At 34.0% G+C, this 14,910-nt stretch overlaps 1 protein-coding gene across 2 annotated transcripts in view; it reads right to left on the reverse strand.

The window, feature by feature from the left end:
• LOC110019090 (probable adenylate kinase 1, chloroplastic) overlaps positions 1 to 14,910 on the reverse strand; it is a 52,372-nt gene that overhangs the window by 14,155 nt on the left and 23,307 nt on the right. For both annotated transcript variants that reach the window (XM_020716658.1, XM_020716648.1), the window contains exons 2-3: positions 12,860 to 13,000; positions 4,882 to 5,154 (exon numbers count right to left, since the gene is read on the reverse strand). In XM_020716658.1, coding sequence (XP_020572317.1) covers positions 4,882 to 5,154; positions 12,860 to 13,000 — 414 coding nt within the window. The remainder of the gene's footprint in view (positions 1 to 4,881; positions 5,155 to 12,859; positions 13,001 to 14,910) is intronic.

A 14,910-nucleotide genomic window follows, 5' to 3' on the forward strand; every position in this document is an offset into this window, starting at 1 on the left:
TTATCGTTTAGGTCGTCCCACTTTTATGTACTTGGGGAAACTGTTTCCTCATTTATTTATTAATAAAAGTCCTACCTCTTTTAATTGCGAATTTTGTCAATTTGCCAAACACACTCGTACTTCATTTCCTCGATTATCATACAAACTCACTCATACCATTTAGTCTGGGGTCTTTCTCGTGAAAAAAATATTTCTTGTGCCCAATGGTTCATGTCTTTTATTGATTATCACACACGGGTGACATGCATCTATCTTATGCGTGACAAATCCGAGGTAGGACCAATATTTCGTGCATTTTATCAAATGATACTCACTCAATTTGACACAAAAATTCAGGCTCTCAAAACAAATAATGCACGAGATTTTTTCAACACCTCCCTAGGAACTTTTCTTACTCAACATGACATCCTTCACCTTAGCACGTGTGTTGATACTCCTCGTCACTTGTTGGAGGTAGCCCGCTGTCTCATGTTTACCACATCGGTCCCTAAATGTTATTGGGGCGAGGCAACATTGACTGCTGCCTACCTCATAAATCGGATGCCCTCTCGTATTATGGGTTTCTGTAGTCCAATTGATGTCCTTCTTCGCTCCTTTCCAAATACATGTACACTCTCTTCAGTTGTCCCTACCAAACTATTTGGTTGCTCCGACTTTGTTCATATTCACAAACAACACTGCGGTAAATCAGACCCCAAATCTGTCAAATGCATATTCATAGGGTATTCAACCAACAAGAAAGGCTACAAGTGTTATTGTCCTTCAACTAAAAAGGTCTATAATTCTATGAATGTCACCTTTTTTTAGCATCAATTATACTACTATGGGTCTGTCATTCAGGGGGAGAGTAGTCGTAGTGACAACAGCCCTGTGTTCCTTTACCAACTGACACGGGTCCCTCGCGGACTGTCAAACCTCTTTCCTCTCTTATTCAACCTCCTCAGTCTACACAACCCACACCTTCTCCTATTCAACCTCCTCAGTCTACACAACCCACACCTCAGGAACTTCGGGTCTATACAAGACGAAACAGAACTGCTGAACGAATAAAGAACCTAACACCGCTTCCAGCTGCTGTCCAAGAATCTAATCCGGCTCCAAAACGGCTCCAAAATAAAATCCTTTGAAACTCACTCAGGTACGGAATCTATAGACACTAGTGATTATGAGCTTACCCCGTCTGTGAAAGATGATTCTGATGTTCCTTGCACTCAACATCCTATTGCCTGAATTGTTTCATATGAGAGGTTATCTCCTCCCTATCATGCATTTGTAACTGCTATTGACAGCATAAAGGTTCCGAACTCTATTCAGGAAGCTCTTTCACACCCGGAATGGAGAAAAGCTGTGAATGAAGAAGTTGCTGCAGTAAAAAAGAGTGGAACGTGGATTGTGTCTGATTTGCCCAAGGATACGAGACCAGTAGGATGCAGGTGGTTTTTTACAATCAAATGTAAGGCAGACGGAAGCATAGATCGGTTAAAAGTCCGACTGATTGCAAAAGGTTATTCTCAGTCATATAGAATTAACTACCAAGAGACATTTGCCCAGTAGCCAAATTGAACTCCATTAGAATCCTACTCTCCATTGCAGCAAACTGAGACTGACCCCTTATGCAATTTGATGTCAAAAATGCATTCCTTAATGGAGATCTGGAAGAGGATGTATACATGGATTTACCGTCTGGTCTTGAAGGGTCCTTCCCTAGTGGCAAAGTATGCAAGCTCCAGAAATCTCTGTATGGTCTCAAACAATCTCCCCGTGCTTGGTTTGCACGATTCACCAATTCAATAATCAAGTGCAGTTATACTCAAAGCCAGGCTGATCATACAATGTTCACAAAAAGATCCGAGAAGAAGATTGTTGTACTTATTGTGTATGTTGATGACATCATTTACCGGTGATCACACTGAAGAATTGACAAAGCTGAAGAAGTTTCTAGACCATGAATTCGAATCCAAGGACCTCGGAGACTTGAATTATTTCTTGGGAATGGAAGTTGCAAGATCCAAAAGGGGATAGTCGTAACTCAAAAGAAGCACACATTGGACCTATTGAAAGAGACTGGTATGCTTGGATGCAAACCAATAGATACTCCAATAAACCCGTATAAAAAGATTGGAATGGAGAATGATAGTTTACCTGTCGACAAATGACAATATCAGCGGCTTGTTGAAAAACTTATTTACTTATCCCACACCAGACCAGACAAAAATTTTTCAGTAAGTATAGTAAGTCAATTCATGAACTGTCCTACTAAGGAACATATGGGAGCTGTCAACCGTATCTTAAGATACTTAAAGATGACACCTGGGAAAAGATTATTATTCCAAATGAATGATAGTCAAAAGGTAGAAGTCTTTACTGATGCTGACTGGGCATATCCACCTGACGATCAACCTCTGGGTATTGCTCGTATGTATGCGGCAATCTAGTGACATGGAGAAGCAAGAAGCAATCGGTAGTATCTCGGGGTAGTGCAGAAGCAGAATACAGAGCACTAGCGCTTGGTATCTGTGAAGGAATGTGGATCAAAAGATTTCTCAAGGAGCTTGGAATTATGGGAGAAAATTCTATCAAGATGTTCTGTGACAATCAAGCTGCAATCAGTATCACAAAGAATCTTGTTCATCATGACCGAACGAAACACATTGAAATTGATCGGAACTTCATTTCAGAGAAGGTGGACAATGGAATCATTGAATTGGTCTATACTCCTTCTAGAGACCAAACCGCAGACATTCTCACCAAGGCTCTCCCTAAGTCCAGTTTTGATGAGCTAACCAACAAGTTGGGCATGTACAATCTGTACAACTCACCTTGAGAGAGAGTGTGGCATTACGCTCCTTATTATTATTTACTTTAATTTTATTTAGTATTTGTTATATTTAGTCATAGTATAAAAAGGGTAATTCCTTAATTATAGGTATTTATGTTTATTCCATAATTATAGGAATTACTTAATTGTAGGAAGATTTCTTTCCTCTTTTTATCTCTTGTACTCGCCTATTTATAGATGAATTATCTACGTATTCAGTGAGAAAAAGGATTATTCAAAATTCACAGGTTCAAATTTTGAATTCCCCAAAATAGTTTTGAGCTGACTCCTCTATATAGTTTAACCATTGTGTTGCAATTAAGAGAATATGAACCTTTAATCCTCATGAACATAGGGAGGACTAAGAAACAAAGTAAATGTAAAATATGATTAGTGGAAAGAACGAAGTGGCGTTTGGGATCCTATTTTAGGGATTTTAAGCAAGATTTAGCTTAACGCTATCCAAAGAGGTTTTTTTTGGGAGTGGGGTGGGGTTCTGAAATCCCATTATTTTGACGTCTCCCATTTTAGCCACATTACTAGGTTAAATCAAAGATTTGTTAAAGCCCAATATTCACAAAATTTAATATATTTTAAAAATCTATCCCTCACAAATCTTTAATCCTGAAACAAATAGCAAAACAATGTATCAAATTTTAGCAAAGATTTAACAATTGTCATGCCTAACAACTTTCAGGTTTTAATCCACTCAAGATTCATTCAATCTACATTTACAGTATTTACTAAACCATTTTGAATTAAAATCTTAAAAGGGCTTAAGTTTTCATATGAGGTAAAGGACGTAAGATGATAAACCCAAGCACCAATGGATGGGCTTCTTACAACCAAGAACTCAACCTTGGTTTATGGCAACCCGGATATTTGCCACATCAGCTGCCATCATGTCAAGATTCTAGCAACATAAGCATTCCCAGTAAGTTCTCAGTCAAGACATTACAGCACAGATGTTTAGCAACCTCAGCAATGATGCCTGAGTTTTCACAACCAATTACTGATATTCAAGAAGCTAAGCCAAAGGCACAGCTTATTAAGTTGGGTAAGAGTTCAACATAAAAGAAGAAAAATATTAGAAAATGAAGTTAACTGATAATTGATTCAAATTTAATGCCCCCATTAAATGAAATGAAATCTTGAGTACTAAACAAAAACTATAAATTGTTTTTTTTTTTTCAAGAAAGGAAATGCTATCTTAAGATTTTATAAATTGCCCCAAGAAGTTACCGAGCAGCCAAAAAAAGTTAAGACAAACACAAAAACATCTTTGTTATGTAATATCAATGATAACCTTGTTTGGATAAATGAATCTAATTCATCTACTAAATAGGAGCTAGCATAGAATGAACAGTTCTTGAAATTATGGACACATTTTGTTGTTTCAAATATGCTTCACTAAATTAGCTCGTTGGGCATTCTATTTGGCATAGTATGGCACTTCAATGATTTGGATTTGAACGGCAACTCTCAAGTGAATCCTACAAAACTAGATTATTGTAGCAGGGCTTATTTGGAAAATTTATAAAAGCTAATTTTTAAAAACAGTGAATTCATTTTCGTTCATTTTGAGCGTGGAAATAAAATCATTACTTTTTGGAAAGTTTTTGGAGTTTGAATTCGATGTTGGTCTCTTATTGTACCAAACAAAATGATCGATGTGACACACTTCAATGACTAAAAGTTTGCTTTCAAACTTCACGTAACCAAAAAGGCCCTCAGTTGAAACAGATCAAATGGAAAACATTCAAACAGAAAAAATTAAATCATTAATATCATCCTAAGTTGTAGCATTCAACTGTAAGTAATCATAATGAATATTGTCCAAATGTTTGGTACTTTCCAGCAGAAAAAGGTGCATATATTTCTGTGTTTGCCTAGCTTCACTGATAACGTAGATATCATCAATCAAACAAGAAATATGTGACTTTGATGATTATTGATAAACAGAGCATATAGAACAGCATAAAGATAGATATGAGCACGCTTGAGAAGAACTCAAACATACGCTTAAATTTATAGAATAGCAACTGAGAAAACGTGGGTATTACCAGATCATGGTACACGCGCAGTCTTTCCTTCACAACATCCTCAGAGTCATCAGCTCTAGTAATGAGCTTTGACGCACACTGAGGAGGTGGTGGGAGTGGAGCCATTGATATTCCAGGTCTACCATTTTCTCCCTTTAAATGAATTGAGGCGACATTGAAATTTTTGCCACACTGGCTGCAAATCCTTCTACCAAGGCATTTCTCGATAAGCACCTCTTCTCTAAGCTTAAGATTCACTACAAGATCTATATCCATTATTCCCTCAAGTATTTCCTGTTAATGTAAAATACGAAATTACAAAATAAGTACATTATTGGCAAATAAAACAAAAAATGCATTCATAACAGCAAGCAATTAAAATGTAAAAAAGAGAATATTACCTCAGGAATGATAGTGTTAATCCTCTTAATAAGTATAATTCAAAATGTCAATGCTGATTAGTATAAGTGTTAAGAGAGCAAAGCAAAAGGGAATCAAAGTTTGGCTAGATAGACCAAAGATCAAACTCATTTTCAAAATAAAAGCTTAGGGTCTATTTGGCGGCTACAACTTATTAAAAAATAGTTGTGAAGCTACTCAATAATAATCTGATGCTCAAAAAGTTGTGGTGGATATTACAATTTTTTTTTTTAAGTCGGACAACAGCAAGAAAGCTACCACCGCTCTTAGCCAGGAGTGGTGGAAAAACCCAAATTACAGCGGAAGCTTTTGAAAAAACAATCAAAACATAGTTTATCCAAATAGAAAAATTGAGGTGTAGTGTCGCACCGCCACTACGTCGTCCCCCCAAACGGACCCTTAGTCCTAAAATTGAAGACAACCTCTTGGTATTTCTACTCATATGTCCAATGTGGGATTAAATCAAAAGCTTTCACGTCCCTTAAAAATCTCTAAAGGGGTGTTTGGCTACAATAGGAGTTAAGTTAAAAAAGATTTAGTAATTCCAATAAATCCGACTTTATCAAATCCAAATGTTGTAACTCCATAATAGTGTTTGGTTCAATTTAAAGTTAAATCCAATAAATTTGTTTATCATATTTGGCATAAATCCACTCCTTCAATTTTCTTCCTAAGTTAAATCCGAAAAATCCACTTAATAATTGGATTTAATAAATCCAGATTCAGACTAAAAAATTAATGAAAGAGGAGGATTTTTGGATTTAAAAGAATTCGGATTTAACTTCCTCATGTTTTTTGTTTGGCTGGATTTACATTAATATTAACATAAATCCTGCACAATTCCGGCCTCCCAACGTCCGGTCACCCGCCCCCCCCCCCCCCCCTAAGTTACATGAAAGCTCTTCACATCAACCATCACTATCACTCAAAACAAAAGGTTTTAACATCATTAACAAGCACAAAGAGCCTACTTGAACATGTTTGGATTCTTTGCTAGCAGGATTTGAGGAGAAAACTTAATAAGGATTTAACCTAAATACTACGAAAAAGCCAAAAAAGGACAACTTTAAATCCTACAAAATCTTCACTCTTACTCTTATCCGGTTTTGTTGTAAATCCCAAATTTATTAAATTAAAGAGTTCGGCGGATTTACAAAATTCATCAAAAGAACAAAAATCTTCTTCATCCCCATTCTCGTTGGCATCCTAGCGTATGCCATTGTGCCTTTGGGCAAAGCCAATCCTAATCAAATTTAGCTAAATTCAAAAGTGTCACAAGTTCCACTTCTTCACTCACTGATGATATTGTCAGTGCTAGAATATTGGTCTTATAAATGCCACTAGCTTACATCGCCATGTTCCTAGGTTTAGGAGAAAAGCCTTTGCTAATTATTACTTGTTGATATCAACAAATATTACATGAAGGAAGAGGTTAGAAAATTGGAAGAAAATTTAGGTTAATTAATGGTAATACTTATTAAGATTAATGCTTCAAAAATCTTCTTCATCCCCATTCTCGTTGGCATCCTAGCGTATGCCATTGTGCCTTTGGGCAAAGCCAATCATAATCAAATTTAGCTAAATTTAAAAGTGTCACAAGTTCCACTTCTTCACTCACTGATGATATTGTCAGTGCTAGAATATTGGTCCTATCAATGCCACTAGCTTACATCGCCATGCTCCTAGGTTTAGGAGAAAAGCCTTTGCTAGTTATTACTTGTTGATATCAATAAATACTACATGAAGGAAGAGGTGAGAACCTTGGAAGAAAATTTAGGTTAATTAATGGTAATACTTATTAATATTAATTGTTGATCATATTATTATTAACTACTTTTATATAGTTAAGACAATTTTCTTAATTTTAATTAATTTTATATTTTATTAATTATGATATATGAATGTATTATTAAATTCAAATTCTTCTTAATTAAATTAAATTAAATTTTTAATCAATTTTATTGATTAATCAAAGATGATTGATTACTATCTCATCTTATGATGGTTATAATTTAGATAATTCAATTAAAATTGGTATAGACTAGATAATGATTCAACAACAACAACAAAACCTTAATCTCACTACGTGGGGTCGGCTACTTGATAATGATTAATTAAAGAAAATTAAATATTGATTGATGATTTCTTAGTTTAGTAAAATTTTAATTAATAATTGATTAGTTTGACAAATAAAAAATTAATGATTAACTAAATAATATTACCACAGTGATATTCTATTAAAATTCTAAGTGATTAATAAACTTAATAAATAACTAAACAATAATTAGTATAATTATAAATAATAAAAATTTAAAAAAAATTAAATCACTCTTAATAAGTTAACCATAAATAATTGATATTTAGACCTTATTTGAACTAACGGACTTAAATCTCGAAATAAATTACCAAACAACCTATTAGAAATTAATCATATTTAACTTCTATTACACCAAACAACATTCAGGATTTAATTATCTCAAAATTTATTAAATCTGGATTTATTAGAGTTACTAAATACTACTTGAGTTAAATCCCACTTGAAACCAAAACAACCCTACAAAATTGTATTGAAAGTCAACCGCACCTTACTTTACTCAACCACAATAAAAGGGGCCACAACCAATGGAGCACACATTAGATGAATCATTAGATTTAGAGTGTGTTTGTTTCGGCTTTTTCGAACCACGGTTCATTAAAAACAATGTTTCTCCCATTTTTATATCACTTTTCGCGATCGGTCTTTCCCATCCGCGTTCCTGGGAATAGTAAAAACGCGAATGAGATAATATATATGAGGTCGCTGCGGCATGTGTAAAATTTACCCATTGCCCTCGCGACGTCTTCACGAAGCCTGCATTCCTACCCTAGCGACCGCGACGTCTTCTTCAAGCCTGCAAAGCTTCGTCTCTTTCCCGAAGCCCACAAATTTCCCTAGCGTTGTGGCCCACGTCCTTCCAGAGATTATGGCGTTTCGATGGGCGGCAGCGGGTGGTCGTCGGTGATAGCCGGAGGTGAGTGTGCAAAGGTTGGATGGGGGAGAGAAGAGGAGAGGAAGCGGTGGAGGAATTCGGGCCTTAGGAGAGCTATGGAAGAAGAAGGGTCAGTTGAAGTGATTCTAGAGGAACAAAGAGTTTTATTGTGATTCTCATCAACAAGATGCTTGCAACATGATGTTTAGCTTCTTCTTCTTCTTCATTGTTTTCTGGATTTAGTTGCTCTGTTCTGCTTGTTTTTGAAAGATTTGGTTTAATTAATCTACTGTTTTGTTTTTAGGAGTCTTTGATGTTAGGTGATTATTGGTATGATCTCTTTTGTTGTTATGATAGTTGCTATATTTGTTAGGTAATGAAGCAGAATCGTGTTAGGTTTCAAGAATTTTGTCTTAAATCCTTGGAAAATTTAGGATCAAAGCTTTTTCTTTTTTTTTTCAATTGCATATGTAGTCTTTATATTAACTCATACTTGATAACTTGAATGTAGCAAATCTGTAGCTTGCTTAGTAATGCAATTGGATCTGCTTCTAAATTTGTTCTTCTATTTGATTGACTTTAGCATTAAAAATGAGAAAACAATATTGAAAACTTGAATGCATTGTCCTACTGAGTTTCTATTCCATTTGCCCTGACTGAGGACGATGTAGCAGTTGCCTCAGAAGACTGCACATACAACATATGGTTTATAAGTTGCAATAAAATATCCTCCCAAAACCCACAATATCACCTCAATACCACCCTAATATCACCTCAATACCACATCAATATCACCACAATCCCACCTCAATAATATCTAGGCACAAAACCTCCAATATCATCTCAAAACCACTACAATACCACCTCAATAATATATTCTCCCAAAACTCACAATATCACTTCAATACCACCCCAATAATATCTTGACACAAAACCACCAAGGTCACCTCAATACCACCCCAATAATATATTATCCTAAAACCTAAAATACCACATCAATACCACATTATATCATCCCAATAATATCTTAGCACAAAACCCACAATATCACCTCGATACCATATCAATATCACCTCAATAATATATTCTCCCAAAACACACAATACCACCTGAATATCAACCAAATATCACCCCAATAATATCTTGGCACAAAAAACCCCCCAATAGCAACTCAATACTACATCAATATCACTCTAATACCACATCAATACCACATCAATAATATATTCTCCTAAAATCCACAATACCGTCTTAATATCACCCCAATATCACATCAATATCATCCTAATAATAACTTGGCACCAAACCCACAATATCATTTTGATACCATATCAATACCACCCTAATACCATGTCAATATTATCACATTTTGCAAATGCATAGAAATTTTGGTAGGTATGTAAATGCTCTTTTAGGCTCTCAAGATGCATTTTGTTGAATTTTGTTTGGTCTTACAGTACATTTTTTAATTTCAAGGCAAAGATAACCCTCATTGGAGAAATTTATTTTTGGCATTTCAATAGGGAACTTTGGAGAGAATGAAACATGTATTTTATTTTTTTTACAGTTAATATGGTTGTATTCTTTATAATTATTTTGAGAATAGAAAAATCGATTAATATTCACCTTAAATTCTCTTATGGTGTTGTGACTTATGAGTGAAAATAACTTGTTAAAATATATTAGATTTATTTCACAAGTAGCATTTTCAGAACTGCATTTTTGAAATGGAACTGTATTTTTCAAATTGAACTATGCATACATACTGAGAGGTATTACAGTCATTAGTCCACAAATAGCACTTTCATAACTGTATTTTTCAAACAGATCAACTGCTTCTGAAAAACAGTTTCTGAACAGCAGATTTTCATCAGTGACTTTTGAACTGAGATTTTGTACAGTCACAGCCAAAACAAATGCAATCATAACCAAACAACCACTTTTGATGGGAATGTTAGCTAAAATATGACAAAAATTTAGCCAGATACACAATAGTCAAACACATTTCAACCCAGATACTTATACCTATAGAGGAAAGCCAATGATTCAACATTTCTACACTAAAAAAATTTTCAACTGTTCATCTCAAGAGTACATATCTTGGCATAAAATGTACACTTCAAAAAATTGATGTTGTTGCCTTATGAACATTTCCCGTATTTTCAAGAAGAAAAATTCAGCTGATTTGATCAGTACAGTTGACCAGGCAAAGTAATTTTTCTTTTTATATGGCAGAGCTAGATTTGTTCAAGCTTCCAAAAAAAGCAGGCTTAACTTTTTTGTTAGGATAATTTGATTAAGAAACATGATTTTTGTGGCTTTGGCACATTAGTGGGGGACCTTTCGCAAGAAGCAAAGGAATAAAATATCATCTATTCAAGATTAAACGTAAGCCTTCTGATTAATTTTCTGATATGAGGCAATCAGATAGAGAACAACATGGATGCTTACATCAAATATAAATATCTTAATTTTATGTGACTTTGGAAATAACATATCTCTAAAGTCTTCAAGTAAATATAAAAACAATTACTGGTAAAAAAATAAGTAATACTTCATTGGTCTATTTCTAATTCAAAGAAATGTATACAAAAATAACTCTTCTTTTCTTCAGCTCTTTATGTGTTTCTCCTTTCTCGCATGTAAGCATTACCTAATCATGCCTAATTTCCATTTATTAGTTCGATAACTAAACCCATCCATTGCACTGAGTTAAAGGACTGCTTTGAATAAAATATTGACAAAGAGAAATTAAAATGGACCATAGTTGCTTTTTTAGTGAAAAAGGTAATAAAACTTTTATTTGCAATTCAGTTCAAAGGCTCCAATCACAGGCACAGAGACATAATACGACTAAAATTGTAATGATGCCTTGTAACAGTAAAAAACATTTTTCCTTTGTCGATCGCTAAAGAAAATAACAATAATAACCGATTTAATTATAAGGGTGAAAACTGCCACTTCTCAATGGAAATAGCAACCAGTGTTGGGTTGCATCACGCCACCATCATGTTAAGACCGAAAAAGGTAAGAAAAAATGTTTAAAGAAACAATAACAGAATAACTTGTTGCAGGATGCTGACACTAATCGCATACCATGCAAGGAAATCGATGTGAAAATTTGTAAGCCTTAAACGGTATTCTTATAGCTACTGCTGCCATTGCAAATTCAAGCTTCCTTGAAGGTAAGGGGATTTGGTTTGCTTAAAATAGTTTAGAAATAAGGCCTAATTAAGTAAGTATAAACTGCAAAAAAATAAAATAAAATAATTTAAAACTTTCGAGTTGCATATGAAACTTGTGAGATTCTGTGCATTTGTTCTCTGGAATATTTTCCTCTAGGCTAATAAAGTCTAAAAATTAGTTCGCCATTACTTCCTGTCTTCCTCATAAGAACCGCTTGGCGCTTGGCATTACAACGAAATATCATTTCTGAAATAAGCAGAATAAGAACAAGGTTTAATAACGAGTTTACATGAATAGGGAAGAATGGCAAGATATAACACCACGGTGCATTAATATGATGAGTTTTAAGAATTATTTGAAAACCAGAGAAGTTAAAAACAAGATTGTGTTTTGAGCACAGCAAAGCAAATCACCTGGAACTTATAGCTATAAATTATAACATAAATAATCTGGTTCAGAATGACTTGATAAAAATTAGGCTGCATTTAAATGCAATGACGTGAGAGCATTGAAACATTTTTTCAATGCTCTTATAGCTGGAGAAAACAAGTATTTGTTCAGATCAGCTTGGTATTTTGGCAAAACCAGCAACAAAGCAACAAAAACTAATTGTTCCCCATGGAAAAAATGAAATAATATTCAAAACATAGATCACCTAGAATCATGAACTGCAGTGCTAAGTTTGCATGTCTAACTAGTGAAGATAGGTTTTGAAAGGATCGTATACATGCATGCACACGTGTATGCTTAAATGAACAAGAATTTGTGTAAATAGGTCACATACCTAATGTAAACTTTATTTTGTTGTGAACCTGTTTGCACATGCAATTATGCATTCATAACAGTGACCAATGAGCCAAACACAAGTTGGCTCATTATGCATTCATAAACTCCGATGGGTTGAAGTTTAAACAGATAATAGAATAATGAACAAAACAAGCTCGAAGCCAAAAGTTGAGCCTCTCCGATGGGTTGAAGTTTAAACAGAAGATAGAATAATGAACAAGCCAAGCTCGAGCCAAAAGTTGAGCCGCACTCAGATTGATCACAAACATAAATATGAATTTTATCACACTATCTAAAGAAAGGCCAGTTGTTTTTGGTTTAACTTTAATTAAGGTCCTTTTGGCATCATTTTTGTTTTCTATTTTTTGTTTTCATTTTCACTTTGGTTTTTTAAAACATATTCGGATAGTATACTTTATATTTAGAAAAAACACCTTTTTTTAAAAAAAAACACTGAAAACACCTAAAAAATGTTATGAGTGTTTTTAGAAACAACTATCACAACCAAATATACTTTAATTCAAATCAAAACATAAATAATTCAGAATAAAACCAAAAAGATAGAAAACAAAAAACAAAAATGATCCCGATTAGGGCCAAAGAAACCTTGAACAAATCAAAGGAAAGGATTTGCTTACTGCTTGTTTTATAGTCCTCGGGAAACCATCAAGAATGAATCCAGATTCACCATTAGCTTCACCTCTTTCAAGCCGTTTTGACAATAAGTCTATGATAAATTCATCAGGTACCAATTTGCCTCGATTGACAATCTCCGCAAGCTACAAAGATAAATAAGGTCACAAAATAAAAATCAAATATTCTATTGAACTGCAAAAGCAACTTAGCCATATTGATTTGACACCTTCAACCCGAATATGAAAATCAGATTGGCAAAGTATTTGTAACAATGCAACATTGTATAATTTTATAGGACTGAAATGTTTAAAAGAAAGGTAAATCAACTCCTCTAAACCATAAGACAGTACAATAATCCTATAGTGTTCCAAAAGATTCCGATGATTCAAATCTCAAAGAAAAATTTTCAGAAATCCTATAAGATAGGCTTCAAATGGAAGCAATAATCCTTGGTCAGTAACATACACAATGGCCTTTGCCGCATTGCCCGAGAATTAAACAATCAGCACAGAATATATCAAGCACTTATATATGGTAAAAGAATTAGACAACACAACTTGGGCTTAGTCATGGATTTCTTTTAATAAAATTCAAGTTAACCCATTAGCTAGTACTATCTTTTTTTTTTTTAACCCATTAGCTAGTACTATCCTTTTTTTTTTTTCCTAACAAAAAGCCTGAAGAAGTAGGTAGCGAGTACATTATTGTTTGAACAATTGATGTTTTTAGAACGTAATAAATTTCTTCTACTATGTGTAGCTAAAGATGCAGACTAAATCTACAAATAATTTGATAAGCGGCAAAAGCATGTACATGCCTAAATATACGCAAGGAAGCCTTTCAACCCAAGATAATAAGTTATTGAACTAACTCTTCCAAGCATTGATTTGATTTTCAATCATGAAAAATAAAAGTAATCTTGGATATTTCCACAGATTATTAATGAAAGAGGAATCTTTGAACAGTTTAGCCACACAAACGCATTTCATCAGCATAAAGCGTTTGAGACACCTAAACCACACAAACGCATAAAGCACACATATTGCATCAATTCCTGCACAATTACATGCATGCATTGGTTTATGTGTATGCAATACAAATATACTTGCAATCAAACAATTACAACCTCAAAAGTACATACTGAATACATAAATATCTGCATACATTTCATCTGAATATATAGACACTCTCCATATATAAAAATAATAGTATAGAAATATAAACATGTTCATAGACTCCATATCTTTACCCCTCGACTCCCCCGGAAGATCACTGTAGTCATGATAGTTAGGTCAAACACAAGTGCACAAACTAGAGCACACTGGACTTGGAGCATAATAGACATGTGAATCATTTAAGCATATAAGCACAGTATGTGCTCGCTAAAATTTTCATTTAGGTGATTGCAGGAGTTTCACCTCGGTCAAAACATTAGTTTTGGCATAGTTTAGAACAAAACTAGGAGAGTTTCCCCGAAATTTTTAGGCTCTAAATAAAACATCCGTACAATTCATAAGTAATAAAAAAACAAAATCTATTAATAGTACATCATTAAGGCCCCCAAAAAATGCTATTATTACTTTTTATTTTTAAGGAAATGCTGTTATTACTCAAGCTTAATTTCACTGATCATCGTTGTTTCATATCGTATCCATGATTTAAAAGAAAAAAAACAACTAAGATTAATTTAGTAAACTATCAAAACTAGAACTTTTGAGCTGGACTTAAACTGAAACTAAAACTACATTTTAAATCTTTACATAAATGATATTGAAATAAATGCATGCATACGTTTATATTGATTGATAGGAATAGGTATGCAAAAGAAACAAGATATTTCTGAACAAACTCAAACTCCACTCAATAACCTGATCGGTTCAAATCAATCAGAAAATACATGAACTGAGATATATATATATATATATATATATATGCATGTGTGTTTATTGATACATAACAGATCTAAAATTTTCAAAAATGTGAAACGGGGGTTTTCCTCTCCTACTGAACCAGATCAGTTGCCCCCGCCCCCCCTCCCGCGCTTTTCATTAGG

Source organism: Phalaenopsis equestris, unplaced genomic scaffold (genome assembly GCF_001263595.1).
Source record: "Phalaenopsis equestris unplaced genomic scaffold, ASM126359v1 Scaffold000002, whole genome shotgun sequence".
In the NCBI taxonomy this organism is placed as follows: Eukaryota; Viridiplantae; Streptophyta; class Magnoliopsida; order Asparagales; family Orchidaceae; genus Phalaenopsis; species Phalaenopsis equestris.